At 42.1% G+C, this 14,906-nt stretch overlaps 1 protein-coding gene across 1 annotated transcript in view; it reads left to right on the top strand.

Moving 5' to 3' along the window:
- Positions 1 to 1,487: 1,487 nt before the first annotated feature.
- The window catches only part of SCAI (suppressor of cancer cell invasion), a 138,633-nt gene continuing 125,214 nt past the window's right edge, over positions 1,488 to 14,906 (top strand). The window contains exons 1-2 of the mRNA XM_032636385.1: positions 1,488 to 1,617; positions 2,332 to 2,376. Coding sequence (XP_032492276.1) covers positions 1,565 to 1,617; positions 2,332 to 2,376 — 98 coding nt within the window. The 5' untranslated portion in view covers positions 1,488 to 1,564. The remainder of the gene's footprint in view (positions 1,618 to 2,331; positions 2,377 to 14,906) is intronic.

Below are 14,906 nucleotides of genomic sequence, written 5' to 3' on the forward strand. Positions count from 1 at the left end.
TTCTCTGACAAATGATTCTGAGGTTCTCTCTCTTTTCTGGCTTGGTGATTATAAGGGTGGATATTGTTTGTTGGTATTGAGGGGATTTATGGTTCTGTTATCTTGGGATTATGTAAAATATTAATTTGGGGAGTCAACAGATGTTCAACTTTTTGTTTTTCCTTGTCAATGCCATTTTAAAGGTCCCATTACAATTTACCATCATCATCATTTTATAGAAAGATGTAAAAAGAGCCATCTCAGAATAAAGGACAGCCCTTTACACCAAATAAATTCGGCTTTATGAAAAACTATAGTAGTCTCATTTTTACCATTTGTGAAGATCAGTAAGAGATTTGTCCCCAAACTTTTGGTGTGTATAATTCTAGGCTGTCACATTATTGATGCATAAAAGCGTATTCTGATAAAACAGAAATAGCTTAAGAGAAAGTTTTATGCCTCTTCCCAGCTCCAAATATATGCCGAGGATCTACCAAACAAAAACTACACAGGATTGCAGAAAGACTGAAGGGGATTCTACCTTAGAGGAAGAATTTTGTTAATATATTACTGAGTTATGTCTTATTTTCAAGGATGGCCTTGTTAAAGTAGAAGAGAAAAGGTAACTGATTTATAATGCTTATGTGCTGGTAGTCTTGCAATCTTAGGTCTGTCAACAACCCTAAAAATGCAAGGAAATTTATTTCAAAATTGATTAGCTGGAGTAGAAGTCACAAGCATCTGCAGTATCACAGGACAGTTAGCAGCATATTCAGGGGTCAGTTCCGTTTAGGCATTTAAGAACCGAACACATTGCTTTTGGTTACGGCATCAATTCTGTTTGCAGGGTTGATTTTCCTTTCTTGGTAATTTATTTTAAAAATCTCTTGCTTTCTTGGAAGCCTGCACCCAAGCTTGCTATCTCTTCTGCAGAGGATTGAGCATCTAAACCACGCTTTATATTGATAGATTCTTACAGTTTTCTTGCCGGATCCTCTGTGAAGTGTTATCTGTGAGCTCTGACCATTTCAGCATGATGTAGTCAGGGACTGGATATGAGGTGGTTCAAAATGAAGCTCATTTTGGAGACTTACCTCACTGTCGCACCTGCCAGAGGAGTTTGGGAAATTGCAGCGCTTAGCTGTTGCTCCTGGCGTGGTGCAGTGTTGAGGGGCGCCAGCAGGTGTGTGGGATGCAGGACTCAGAGCCAGAAGAACCTGCCCGCCGCAGGTGTCTGGCGCCGGAGATGCAGTTTTTACTTTCGACCGCACGGTGGCGCTTAGATCTCCCCGGCAGTGTTAGCAGCCTCTAACGCACGTCCGCCGCCACCTGCAGTCTCAACCAAACTCTAGGTGGCGTGATGTGACGGCCCTAGCGTCCAATCGGCCTCCAGGCTTTCGGCCACACTACGGCTCTAGCCAATGGGAGCTGAGGAGAGGCGCGGAGGAGGCGGGCCCTGCGGCAAGCCTGGCAGAGGCGCGAGGCCCTTCGCCCGCCTCTCCGCCTACTCCAGCCTCCGCCGCCTCAGCTTCCCGAGCGAGCCCTACGGCCGCCGGAGCAGCTCCCGCGGCGGAGCAGGAGCCGGATGGTCAGAGGAGCCCGGCAGCCCCAGCAGCCGCGGAGTCGCCTGGCCCCAAGGTGGGGCGGGGGCTGAATGGAGGTCGGGGTTGGGGATGGGGCGCGGGAGCGGGCCCAGGGCAGCAGCTTGGGGCCGTGAAGCATTCGGGGCGCCGAGACTGGAGGGGCGGTCGGGCTGCGGGGAATTCGGGGGGCGCCAAGGGGCGGCGGAGCGGGCTAGGCGGCGGTCGCATCCTCCAGACCGGATGAGAGGGGCGTGTGAGGGAAGGGGCGCAGAGCGGTGAGACTGGGGGCGCAGGGCCGGGAGGGGCAGGGCGCGCGCGCCCGGTGGAGGGGCCGTGGAATGCGGGGGGCGCGGGGCCTGGAGGGGCGGGGCTCGGAGGGGCAGTGCCCGTGTCGGGAGGGGGTGGGCACTGGAAAGGGGAAGCCGGAGGGGCTTGCGGGGGTGGTGAAGCAGACAATGAGTAGGTGGCGGTGGGTGGTTTTGGGGAGCTGGGCTGTGACGAATAGGAGGTGAGGATGGAGTGAGAGACCAGGAGGCAGAGCAGGGTTTTGGCTAAGCAGACATTAGGGGAACGGTGAGTCCCAGGATCTCTTGGTCTTGGTATTTAGGGGAAACAGAACGTAAGGCATTTGTAAGGTCAGACAGGTATGGGCTTAGACAGCCTGTAGTGCTCGAGGGTGGTGCGTTGAGTTCTTGACTGGCACAGTAGGGCCCGCAGATGTGATCTTATATGTTACTTTTAGTTACCATATTATTTGTTTGGTCTACAGACTGACTGGCACAGTGGAGAAACCACCTCGAAAACGGAAAAGCAGGTAAGGCAAAATGCCTTCCCAATTTTGCTTCGTGTTTTTTTCCGTTTGCTTGGCTGCACCTATACTATACTGCATAATTATACACTGTCAGTAGATGAAGTTTTTTACTTAGCTCCTTTCTTTTTTTTTTTTTTTTTTTTCTTTTTTCTTTAAACCCCACATTTGTTTATTTATTTATTTTTGGCTGTGTTGGGTCTTCGTTTCTGTGCGAGGGCTTTCTCTAGTTGTGGCAAGTGGGGACCACTCTTCATCGCGGTGCACGGGCCTCTCACTATCGTGGCCTCTCTTGTTGCAGAGCACAGGCTCCAGACGTGCAGGCTCAGTAGTTGTGGCTCACGGGCCTAGTTGCTCTGCGGCATGTGGGATCTTCCCAGACCAGGGCTCGAACCCGTGTCCCCTGCATTAGCAGGCAGATTCTCAACCGCTGCGCCACCAGGGAAGCCCGCTCCTTTCTTAATGAATATAACTATCTGCAAGCTCTGTCTTCCAGGACTTCAAAGTACTGCCTGTACTTTTTTTTTTTTTGGTATTTAAGATTATGTGGGAAAGAGATGTGGATAATTGAGAAGGCCTAGTTTTTTATGTTAGCCGTAATTTCAACTTCTTCACCAGCTCTGTTTAAAAAGCTAATGTTTATTGAACATCTGCTGTGTGCCAGGTACCATGTGCAAGTGCTTATTTGTGTTATCTTCTGTAATCCTTGAAACACCCCAAGGAACTGTGTACAGTTATCACTGTTTTAACACAAGAGAGAACTGAGGCAAAAGAGAGGCTGAGCATTTATCTAAGATCACACATCTCATAAGTGATAGAACCAGGATTTGAATCCCAGCAGTCTGACTCCAGAGCTGAAGCTCTTAACCATTATACTATAATGCCTCTAATAAATATACAATTGAAAATAGGTTTTCTTTTTTTTAAAATTAATTAGTTTTTGGCTACATTGGGTCTTCGTTGCTGTGTGCAGACTTTCTCTCGTTGTGGCGAGCGGGGGCTACTCTTCGTTGCGGTGCACGGGCTTCTCATTGCGGTGGCTTCTCTTGTTGCGGAGCACAGGCTCTAGGCGCACGGGTTTCAGTAGTTGTGGCACGGTGGCTCAGTAGTTGTGGCACACGGGCTTTGTTGCTCTGCTGCATGTGGGATCTTCCTGGAACAAGGCTCCAACCCGTGTCCCCTGCATTGGCAGGCGATTCTTAACCACTGCGCCACCAGGGAAGTCCCGAAAACAGGTTTTCTTATTGCTTTTACTGTTTTCATTGTACGTAGAGTCTAATAAGCAGTTGAACTATAGGAAGATAGAAACAAAGGGCTTAGGTAGTCTGCAGCAAGTGCATTGTTCCTTGAGTAATGAAGAGCATGCATCCATTCCACAAGCATTTCTGAGCACATTCCATGTGTCAGGTACTACATAGCAATTCTGTGTAGTCATTCGAAGATTCCTTTTTCATGGATGTAGGCATTGGCCTAGAGAAAGTAAGTTACAGTAGTGAGGATGTGACCAATAGGACCACTGTAATAGTTAATTCTTGCTAAGTTATTGATGTTAATACACAGTGAACCTTTTTTTTTTTTTTTTTCACAGTGAACCTTAACAGTAGGTAGATGTGAAATGCTGATGGTGGAAGGTGCAAACAGCCAAAGTTCCTTTGTCACTCTTTAGGCCTGTATGGGCCAATGTGGTAGCCATATATGGCTGTGGAACACTCAAAATGTGGCTCTCATGACTGAGGAACTGGATTTTTAATAAATATTGTTAATTGTAATTAATTTAAATTTTAAAACCGATATTTAATTACTGGAAAATGTTTATGTCTGGAACAACTTGGGTATGTGAATTTGCTTTTTCATCTGTAAATTATGAAATCTAAATACAGATCAAATTTTTCCAATGAAAATTTAACGTCCAAAGTGAGGCATATATCTAAGTATTAAAAAACACACCAAATTTCAGATTAGTACAAAAAGTACATGGAAAATTTCTCATTACTAATTTTTATGTCAATTATTTCATGAAATAATATTTTAGATATATTGGATTAAATAAAAGTATTACTCAAATTATTTTCAGGTTTTTTTTTTTTTTACTTTTTCTAACATAACTATTGGGAAAGTAAAAATTACATATATGGCTTGCATTATATTTTCTTTTTGATAGCCCTTGTTTAACTTTCATTACCCCACTGCCAGACTCTTGGAATAGCCTCCTGACTGGGTTCCCTACCTTGAATCTGTAATTCATTCACGTACTGTGCAAGTTGATCTTCTAATTCTCAAGCTTAAGATCCTTATGTGGTTCCGCTTGTTTATTGAACATAATTTAGACTTTTTAGTGTAATCATAAAAAGACACTGCCCTCTATTATGATAAATCATAATGGAAAAGAATATAAAAAAATGTATATGTATGTTTAACTGAGTCACTTTGCTGTATAGCAGAAATTAAAACAAAATTGTAAATCAACTATACTTCAATTAAAAAAAAAAAAAAGACTGCCTTTATTTCAATTCTATCTTTCTTTCCAGCCACAGTTGAGTACTGTGGCCATGTACTCAATAACGGCCAAATTCTCAATAATGGATCTGCTAAACGTCCAGTAATTAATTGACTTAACTTACTGGTGAACGCTTCACAATGAACTAATTGCTGAATGTAACTCTATGTCCTGTTTGCCATTCCCAGAACTTATGTTTGGGTTTTTGCACATGATTTCTCTTTCTCTCTGGAATACTTTCTCCCCGTTCCTTGGCAAGCTCCCCACCTTTAAGACTTCCCTCAAACATCACATCTTCCATGCAAACTTTCTACCCTCTCCTTCACCTTCCTCTTCTCTGCTTTGTTTGTTCCTATGATAGCCTGTAGATACACCTAGGTGTAATGGTTTGAGCTGAATTTGAATCTTAGCTCTGTCAGATACACGTTGTGAGATCATATGCAAGTTAATAAACCTCTCTGAGCCCCAGCTTCTTCATCTGTATAATGGAAATAATAATAGTTCAACCATTATAGGGTTGTAAAATGCTTAGTATAGTGCCTGGCACGTAGAAAGTATACAGTAAATTTTAGGTTAAAAAGCACCTATTAGGGCTTCCCTGGTGGCGTGGTGGTTGAGAGTCCGCCTGCCGATGCAGGGGACACGGGTTAGTGCCCCGGTCCGGGAAGATCCCACATGCCGCGGAGCGGCTGGGCCTGTGAGCCATGGCCGCTGATCCTGCGCGTCCGGAGCCTGTGCTCTGCAACGGGAGAGGCCACAACGGTGAGAGGCCCGTGTACCGCAAAAAAAAAAGCACCTATTAAATACCTTTTATTTCCCACTTCTTTTCAAAATATGTACAGTATGAAGGATTAAAAATAAAGATATTAAGGCAAAAAACATGAGAGAATACTAATGAAATTAAATCAGTGGCAAAGTTATATAGACTAGACAGTTACCAAAGGTAGGTTCCATATTTGGCTCTGAGTTTCCTAGAACAAAAGCTAAGAAGAAAATAAAGCTCAACTTGTAGGTTCATGGTGTCTGTAAAATCCAACACATGTTTAAGAGAGGCACACTTTTTTTGACTTTCAGAGAAAAATTTCTCTCACTGGTTTTCATAATGGGGACACTGTGGTTTTGTGGGGGAAAATAAACCCAATGACAAATATAGTAGGAAGTTTTTTGTTGTTGTTGTTTTTTAAGATTGCTTCTTATAATGCTTCTCAATCCAGGTTTAGGTAATACCAGTGAACATCCTCCGAAGAGCCACAGCAACTGGATTTAGGTATACTGCTCACCGATGGTTTGGCTTGGTTCAGAGATAAGGAGGAATGAGTAAGCTGTAGGGACTGTGCTTATCCTCAGCACCTAGAATGGTGTCTGGCACTTAGAGAACGTTTGATAGAATTATTGAATGAATAATTTGTTCCATGAATATTATTTCTGTAATCAAGTTTTGGTAAGCATCAGGCACCAATGAGGGCACACATTCCGCATGTCTAAGGTCAGATCCTGATTGAGTCAGCATTTTGACCTGAATGGACAGCCAGCATACATCTCTAAAGAGATCCTGTGGACGAGACCAAGATTTTCTTCAGAAAGCAGGTCTGGGATTGCTCTAAAAATAGAAAAAATAATGGCCAGGTAAGCTCTAAAGGTGGATTATAGAGAGAAGATGTAATGGTTGTAGCCAGAAATTATTTATAGCTGTTTTTATGAGTTGTATACTGTGGCCATAAAATTCTCAACATCAAATGATACAACTTCCTGGTGAACACTGCAAGGTGAATTAATTGCTGAATGTAGCCTTAAATATCCCTTTGAGTTGGCCTGCTGTGTAGAGTTGTTGACTGTTACACTGTGTATCCTATTGCATTTTAGGAAACAGTTGCCAAAAATGTGATTTTTATTTTAGGATCGTTGCTATTAAGTCATTCTTTTTGATAGACATTAGTTTAGTGGCTGAGTTATCTTTTGAGAACATTCCTAGTGGACCAAACTATAAGACAGTTTAAGAAAAACTGAGATAATTTGAATAAGCACCACATGGCCGACGGTTACCAGTTCTTTGTGTCTTCCCTCCACCCCCACCACTAAACATTTGTTTCCCTTCCTTGGTTCTTCTTTGAGCCTCGAGTACTGAGGGGGTGCTCAGTAAAAGCATCTGAACTAACAAGTGCATTGGTGGTAAGAGGGAGGTAGTGTGGGATGGGGCTTTGGTGGTCCAAAATAATGTGATGCTGTTTAATGCTCCTGACAAACTGTACTAGACTGAGAGGAATTTTAAGATTAGGAAACTTGATCTCTATGTGGTTTTGGAAAATTCTGAAGGCTTCAATATGTTTGTTAATAAAGTTTGGGTTATTAGTTAGAGAATCCTTTCAGATCCTATTAGGAGCAAGACCCATTTGTTTAGGATTCATGTCGTAATAGGATTCATGTTGATTAAAGCTTTATTGTATGATTTGTGGTGTGTGTGTGTGTGTGTATGTATGTAATTTGTTTGAATTACAGTTGAATTAAAAACAACCTTCAAGGGCTTCCCTGGTGGCGCAGTGGTTGAGAGTCCGCCTGCCGATGCAGGGGACGCGGGTTCGTGCCCCGGTCTGGGAAGATCCCACATGCCGCGGAGCGGCTGGGCCCGTGAGCCATGGCCACTGAGCCTGCGTGTCCCGAGCCTGTGCTCCGCAGCGGGAGAGGCCACAACAGTTGAGAGGCCCGTGTACCGCAAAAAAAAAAAAAAAAAAAAAAAAAAAAAAAAACAACCTTCAAATGCTTTCTAGTTCTGGGTACTAGGGTTATAGACATGAATGAGATACGGCCCCTGCTGGGGAAAAGCTCGTACATTAGTGGGGAAGACAGACACAAAAATAAGGTGTTGTAATTGACTTTGTATGTACACAAAGAGTTTATAGTAATTCTTCGTACTGGTAGTGAGGGCAGTTTCTACAGACATTTCACCTAGGGTCTGAAGGTTTAGAAGGTGAATTTTGGCAGTCGTGTGACTGTTGAAATGATAGAGAGTAGAGCTGGGATGTAGACTGACAAATGATGAAGTCTTAGGTGAGGTGAATTCAGGACCAGTGTCAGGTATGGGAAGAAAAATGTTTTTAAATGCTTGGGCTGTTGTGTCAGTTTAGAAATTACGCAGTAGTTCTCAACGAGGGATGATTTTCCCTCCCAGGGGGCATTTGGCAATGTCTGGAGACATTTTTGGTTGTTACAACTCAGGGTATCTATTGGGTAGAGTCCAGGAGTGCTGCTGAACACCTACAGCGTACAGGACAACCTCCGAACCGAAGAATTGTCCTGCTCAAATTGTCAGTGATGCTGAGGTTGTGAAATCCTGAATTAGAGTTTGAATCCTAGCTCTTCCTAATACTAGCTTTGGGTTCTTGGACAAAGTACTTGCCAGATGCACGTAATGATAGCACCCACCTTGTAGAATTATTACTCTCCTCTAGTAGCATATAAACTGCGTGAGTACAGAGATTTTTGTTTTCCTTGCTATTCTGTTCCCAGCACTAGAACATTGCCTCACATATAATAGGTACTCAGTAGCTCTTTGTTGGATGATTCAATGAATTGGCTTATTTTTAAAAATAAATTTTATTTTATTTATTTTTGGCTGCATTGGGTCTTCGTTGCTGCACGCGGGCTTTCTCTAGTTGCGGTGAGCGGGGGCTACTCTTCGTTGCGGTACACGGGCTTCTCATTGTGGTGACTTCTCTTTGTTGCAGAGCATGGGCTCTAGGCGCACGGGCTTCAGTAGTTGTGGCATGCGGGCTTCAGTAGTTGTGGCTTGTGGGCTCTAGAGCGCAGGCTCAGTAGTTGTGGAGCACCTGCTTAGTTGCTCTGCGGCATGTAGGCTCTTCCCGGCCCAGGGATCAAACCCGTGTCCCCTGCCTTGGCAGGCGGATTCTTAACCACTGCGACACCAGGGAAGTCCCTGAATGGCTTATTGAGAGGATTCATTGAGATAATGAATGTAAAATACATGATAATGTTACCTGACATACATTAAGAACTCAATAAATGATAGCTGTGACTATCCTTAGTTTGAGTATTTTTATTTTGCCTTTCCTTCCAGTGTTTTTAAAAATCAGCTTTACTGAGGTATTATTTACATGTGATAAAAGTCACCAATTTTAAGTATACAATTTGAGGAGTTTTGACAAATGTATACAGTTGTGTAACCACCCACTGCAGTTAGGATATAGAACACGGCTGTCCTGCCGCCTCCCCCCCTACACACACACGCATTTGCTCATGTTTCCTTGCAGTCATGGTTCTGGCAACCACTGGTCTTTTTTTCCTGTCACTATAGTTTTGTCTTTTCTAGAACTTCATATAAGTGAATCATTCAGCATGTAGTCTTTTGTGTCTAGCTTCTTCCACTTGGCATAATGCTTTTCAGATTCATTCATGTTATTGTTTGTAACTGTAGTTAATTTCTTCTTATTGCTGAGGAGCATTTCATTGTATGAATTTACCACAGTTTGTTTCTCATTCACCAGTTGATGGCTTGTTGCTTGTTTTTGGCTAGTATGAATACAACTGTTACGAACATGTGAGTTAATAAGTCTTTGTGCAAACATATGTTTTCACTGCTCTTGAGTAAATGCCTAGAAGTGGACTTGCTGGGTCTTATGGTAAGTGCACGTTTAGGTTTTTAAGAAATTGCCAAACTGTCTTCCAAGGTGGCTGTACTATTTTGCATTCCCACCAGCACAGTGTATGGGATTCCATTTGCTCCATGTCGTTGCCAATGCTTGGCATTCTTTTTAAGTTATATTGAGGTATGTAATTGGTATACAATAAGCTGAACATATTTAAAATGTACAATTTGATAAATTTTGACATATATGTACCCCCTTTGCCATTCTGAGGGTGTGCAGTGATATCATTATGTTTTTGTTTGGCATTCCTATAATTTCTTTTGTGGTTTCCTATTCAAATCTTTTGCCCATTTTTTGGTCACTTTTTTGTCTTCTTATATAATAGTTATAAGAATTCTTTATATATTCTGAAACTTCTTTATCAGGTATGTGTTTTACAGATTTTTTTTCCCTTAGTCTATGGCCGGCCTTTTCCTTTTCTTCACAGTATCTTGGGGAGCTTTTAGCTTGAATAGTAGGTTGGATAGGAACACATTTAATTGAGGCAGCAGATCCAGGAGCAAGTTCAGAAGGGTAAGAGTATGAGTTTATTTTAGCTATATGGAGTGTAAAGTGCTTCAGTGTACCATCTTTAACCAGGCAGATGAAAACATGGGTCTGGAGCTGAGGAGAGAGATTAGGGCTTGAGGTACGGATTTAGAAGTCAACGGCAAACACTTAGTGATCCAAGTCATGGAAAAGAATGAGATAACCCAGAGAGACCATGCTGAGTGAAATGTGCAGATGGCAATAGAATGTTACAGTACCTGGTGTAGAAGTAAACCAGACAGCTTTGTCTTTTGGATGTTCTCTCTTTGCAGTATTATCTGTCCATTGCAGTCTTTCTGTAGGTAGTCATCAAACAAGGAGTGCTTATCTCTGGGAGACAGATCTCTATACAGCGAGTACACTCTTTGGTGAGAAACAGACTCTGGAGGTACTTATGTGGAAAACTAGGGGAATGTCTTCTAATCTACATTGAAAAACAGGAATATTGCAGAGTTTCTTTGTGGTAGTGTTTGCCTCAGCAGTATCCTTACACAAAGGCAGTGGTTTTGGTAAAGCTGTTTCATGTAGCATGTATCGGTGAAAACCTAGGGCAAAATGCCAGAATTTAATTCTGTGGAAGCAGACTCTGGTGGGGGGAGCCCAAGAGAGGATGGTCAAAGTATTCGGTATTTTCATGGTAATGTTTTATTCAAGAATTAAACCTAGACTAGCTCAAGCAGTGGTTTTCAGCAGTGCTCAAAAAGAGCCCAGAGGTTCCTTGGCAGTAATTCAAGGGCTTCCCCGGGGGTTGGGATGCCAGTAGTAGTCAGAAAAGGGTTAAGCAGACTAGCTCGCCTTTAAGGCTCTAGATCTACTTTTCTGTATGTATGTATATTTTTAATATGGAGAATTTCAAATACAGATAGAATACTACAGTGAACCTGAATTGTTCATCACCCAGCTTGAACAATTATCAGCTCAATTCCCATTTCACCTATATACCCACATACTTCACCTGAAGTGTATTCTATACATATCATTCATCTGTATCATTTTAGTATGTATTGTTGAAAGATAGGGACTCTTTTAAAGCACATAACCGCAATTCCATTAATAACTTGAAAATTAGCAGTATTTCCTTAATATCATTAAATTTGTCATCAGTGTTGAGATATCCACAGTTGACTAATTATTTATTAAAAAATTGTTCAAATCAGGATCCACATAAGGTTCAGAACTGGCAATTTGTTGATTAGATCTTAAGTTTAAAAAAAAAATCTATAGTTTCCCCACTCTCTTTTCCCCCATGCTGTTAATTTGTTAAAGAAAGCATGCTTGTTATTAAGTTTCCCACAATCTGAATTTTTAATTTTCTAAAAGGTTGAGGTATGATTTATATTGATAACATTTATAATAATGAAACTTACCTATTTTAGTGTACAGTTTTCTGAATTTTGACAAATGCACACAGTTGTGTAACCGCCGCTGCAATCATAATATAAAACATTTTCATCACTCCCCCAAATTCCCTTCTGTCCCCACTAACCAACTGGCAACCACTGACCAGTTTTTCTACAGTCTGAATATTGCTGACTCTCTCCCCATGGTATCATTTACCATGTTTCTCTATTCCCTAGTTAGAACTAGTTTTAGAGACTTGATGAGATTCAGGTTTTATTGGTTTTCGTTTGTTTTTGAAAGAATACGTAATAGGAGTAGTGTGTAGTTCCATCAAGGCCTCTTTGTTTTTTTGCGGTACACGGGCCTCTTACTGTTGTGACCTCCCCCACTGCGGAGCACAGGCTCCGGACGCGCAGGCTCAGTGGCCATGGCTCATGGGCCCAGCCGCTACGCGGCATGCGGGACCTTCCCAGACCGGGGCACGAACCCGCATCCCCTGCATCGGCAGGCAGACTCTCAACCACTGCGCCACCAGTTTTGGTTTTTTTTTTTTTGCTGTTAGGAACTCATAGTAATGTGTCTATAATTTCATTTGAGGTTACAAATGGTGACATTCTAAATCTTTCATTCCTTCTTCATTACTAGCTGGAGTGCTTTTATAAAGAGAAGTTCCCTTGTTGACTTAATTTTTTTTTTTTTTTTTGAAATTAACATGCAAATTGATGGTTCCATGACATTTGAACACATGTATAGATTCCTATAACCACCACTATAAGAAGAGTAAGGAACATTTCCATTACCCCCAAAACTTGCTTTTGCTGTCCTATTGCAGTCACATCCTCCTTGCACGCCCAGCTCCTTGGCAACTCATCTGTTTTTCATTGACTGTTAAATTTTCCTTAGGTACAGTTTGTAGAAGGAAAAGCAGAATAAATGCTTGTCCCCCTACCCCTTTCTTTTTTTTAATAGCAGATTTCAATATGAATTGGTTTCCTAGCATGCTCCAAAGGTGACTGGCTTTCTTTCTTTATTTTATTAATAATAATATTATCAACTCGTGGATTTAAACGTATGCAATGAATTTCCATCCAGCTTGGTTATTTTTCATGTTGATGTTCATATTGACCAGTGGAAGTCTCTTCTAAATTGGCTCTTGGGTCTTTTTGACACGACTCCAGTAGAGTAGCTTCCTCATTGGACAAGGTACTCCAGACACATCTTGTATGTTTTCTACTTAGGCCTAGAATCAGCCATTCTCCAAGGAGACCTATCTATTCTAGCATCTTCTGCTTCTAACTATCTGTTTTATATTCTGAGAGTCTATCTGAAAGAAAGAACTGTATAATCTAAAAGTAGTTTTGAAAGCAGCAAATCCAGAAGAATGGATTATATACCGTGTTCTTTCATAATCTACGAAAAATGTATTTTTTCATTTAGGTTTTTTATAAAGGTTGAATAGCACACAATTAGGACATATTTTAGGTCAAGATCCTGAAGTATAGGTAATCTGCAGTGCTGGTTATGGTTGGATCTATTGAGAGAGCAGGTAACTGACTTGTGAATTATGTGGTAGAATTGATTTTTCGTTTTTATGGAAATTGTGAATCCCCAACCTAAATGGATGGCTTTCCCACAAGGCCAGGATTTTTTTTTCTTTTTGGTCGCATTGAGCAGCATGCGGAACTTCCCCGACCAGGGATTGAACCCGTGCCGCCTGCAGTGGAAGGCTGGAGTCTTAACCACTGGACTACCTGGGAAGTCCAAGGCCAGGATTTTTTCAGAGAGGGTAGCAAACCCAGGCGGATACACATGGATATATAATTAATTGCTTAATATTCTATATATTAGGAGAGTAAAGCCTGGAAAAATTTGGGAGTAATATATTGGTGATGGAAAAATCTTAATATTTTGATGGAGCAACTTGTTTGGAACTTTTTTGAAACCACCAAGATTAGTGAATTGTAAAAGATATCCATAAGGTAGTGAATTAATTGGCCATATAGTCAGTATGAATCTTATTTCACAATATCAGGTAACCATGCGTTACTATATATATTATTTATTTTAAATGAAGTTAAATCCAACCTTGGGACACCCCCTCTCCCCCCAGTCCTATCAAACTGATGAAAAATTCAATCTTAGGGATTAAGAATGGGCATCCACCCCTCCTCAGGGTTGTACAAGAATCTGAGAGGCTTGTGAGGAACCAGGAGAAGGGTGGAAGGTTATTTTATGTCCACTGTGGCTGTGCCTGGTAAGCATGTTGTCTAAGAGGGTGTGGGTCCTTGGTGTTTGGCGGCTCTAGTAGTTACGGCTGACTTGAGGCACAAGAATCTTTGCCAGGTATGGGGATTCTGGTGCAGAGGTTTCAGCTTTCCCAGGTACAATACATACCCGTTCCCTGTAAAGACTTGTCACTTGTCCTTTATCTAGAACACTGCTAGGAGGTGGAATTGCAAGGCCCCTCTTTTTGTGAGTCCCAAAGCTCTCTTTCCTCTTCCCAGTTAAATTACCCCCTTTTTTCTTCTAGTTTCTACCTTTCTGCCCTCAAAGGCACTATGTTTCCACCCTTCCCTCAGATAATCTCCTCAAGGAGTTCACATTTTCGGAAAACAAACACAAACCTCCCTTGAGGCAAGGACTGTTTTCTTGGGGATTGGGGAATACAGTGAGAATAAAACGTCCATTGATGTCTTAATAACTTACCCAGCTACTTTTTTTTTTCTTTTTTTCCCCTCAATAATTCCTTTAGTCCCTGTGGTGGTTTTAAAGAACTGTGTACAAATTCTTTGATTCTCCTTTCTTTAAAAGATGGAGCTTAATTCTTCCCTTGAGTGTGGGGTGGACTTAGTGACTCACTTCTAGGGAAGAGAATACAGAAATAATGAGATGTCATTTCCCAGATCAGGTTATAAGGAGTCTTCGTCTTCTATCTTGGGTATTTCTCTCTCTCTCTCTCTCTCTCTCTCTCTCCCCCCCCCCCCTCTCTCCCTCTCTCCCTCTCTCCCTCTCTCCCTCTCTCCTCACTCCTCACTCCCTCTGGAGGAGGCTACCTGCCATGATGCAAGGCAACCCTGCATAGAGGGGAGCCACTTGCCAAGCTGTGCAGACACTCAGGCAGCCTATGAGGAGGGCCACATGTTAAGGAAGCCAGGCCTGCCAGCAACCACATGAGTGAGCTTGGAAGGGAGTCCTACATTAGTTGAGCCTTGAGGTGACTACAGCCCTCTCCAACAGTTTGACTTATTATCCTGGTTTCACAAGGTCTGAGTTATGTGAGCCCATGTTTTTTTTTTTTTTTTTTAAAGAGAGTCTCCTTTCTTCCAGCACTGGCTCCATTGTACCCAAAGGGCTCAATCTCTGGCTAAGCTTTTTCTCCTTCTGGAGAGGTCTCTGATGTGCTCTGTGCATGTGTGTGTTTTGGAAGCAGCTATCTTTTGATTAAAGGCATTGAAGGACAGTTTACTTTCAGTCAGTGATGTGTCCCTGTGCTAATAACTGAATCTCCA

Source organism: Phocoena sinus, chromosome 6 (assembly GCF_008692025.1).
Source record: "Phocoena sinus isolate mPhoSin1 chromosome 6, mPhoSin1.pri, whole genome shotgun sequence".
Lineage (NCBI taxonomy): Eukaryota > Metazoa > Chordata > Mammalia > Artiodactyla > Phocoenidae > Phocoena > Phocoena sinus.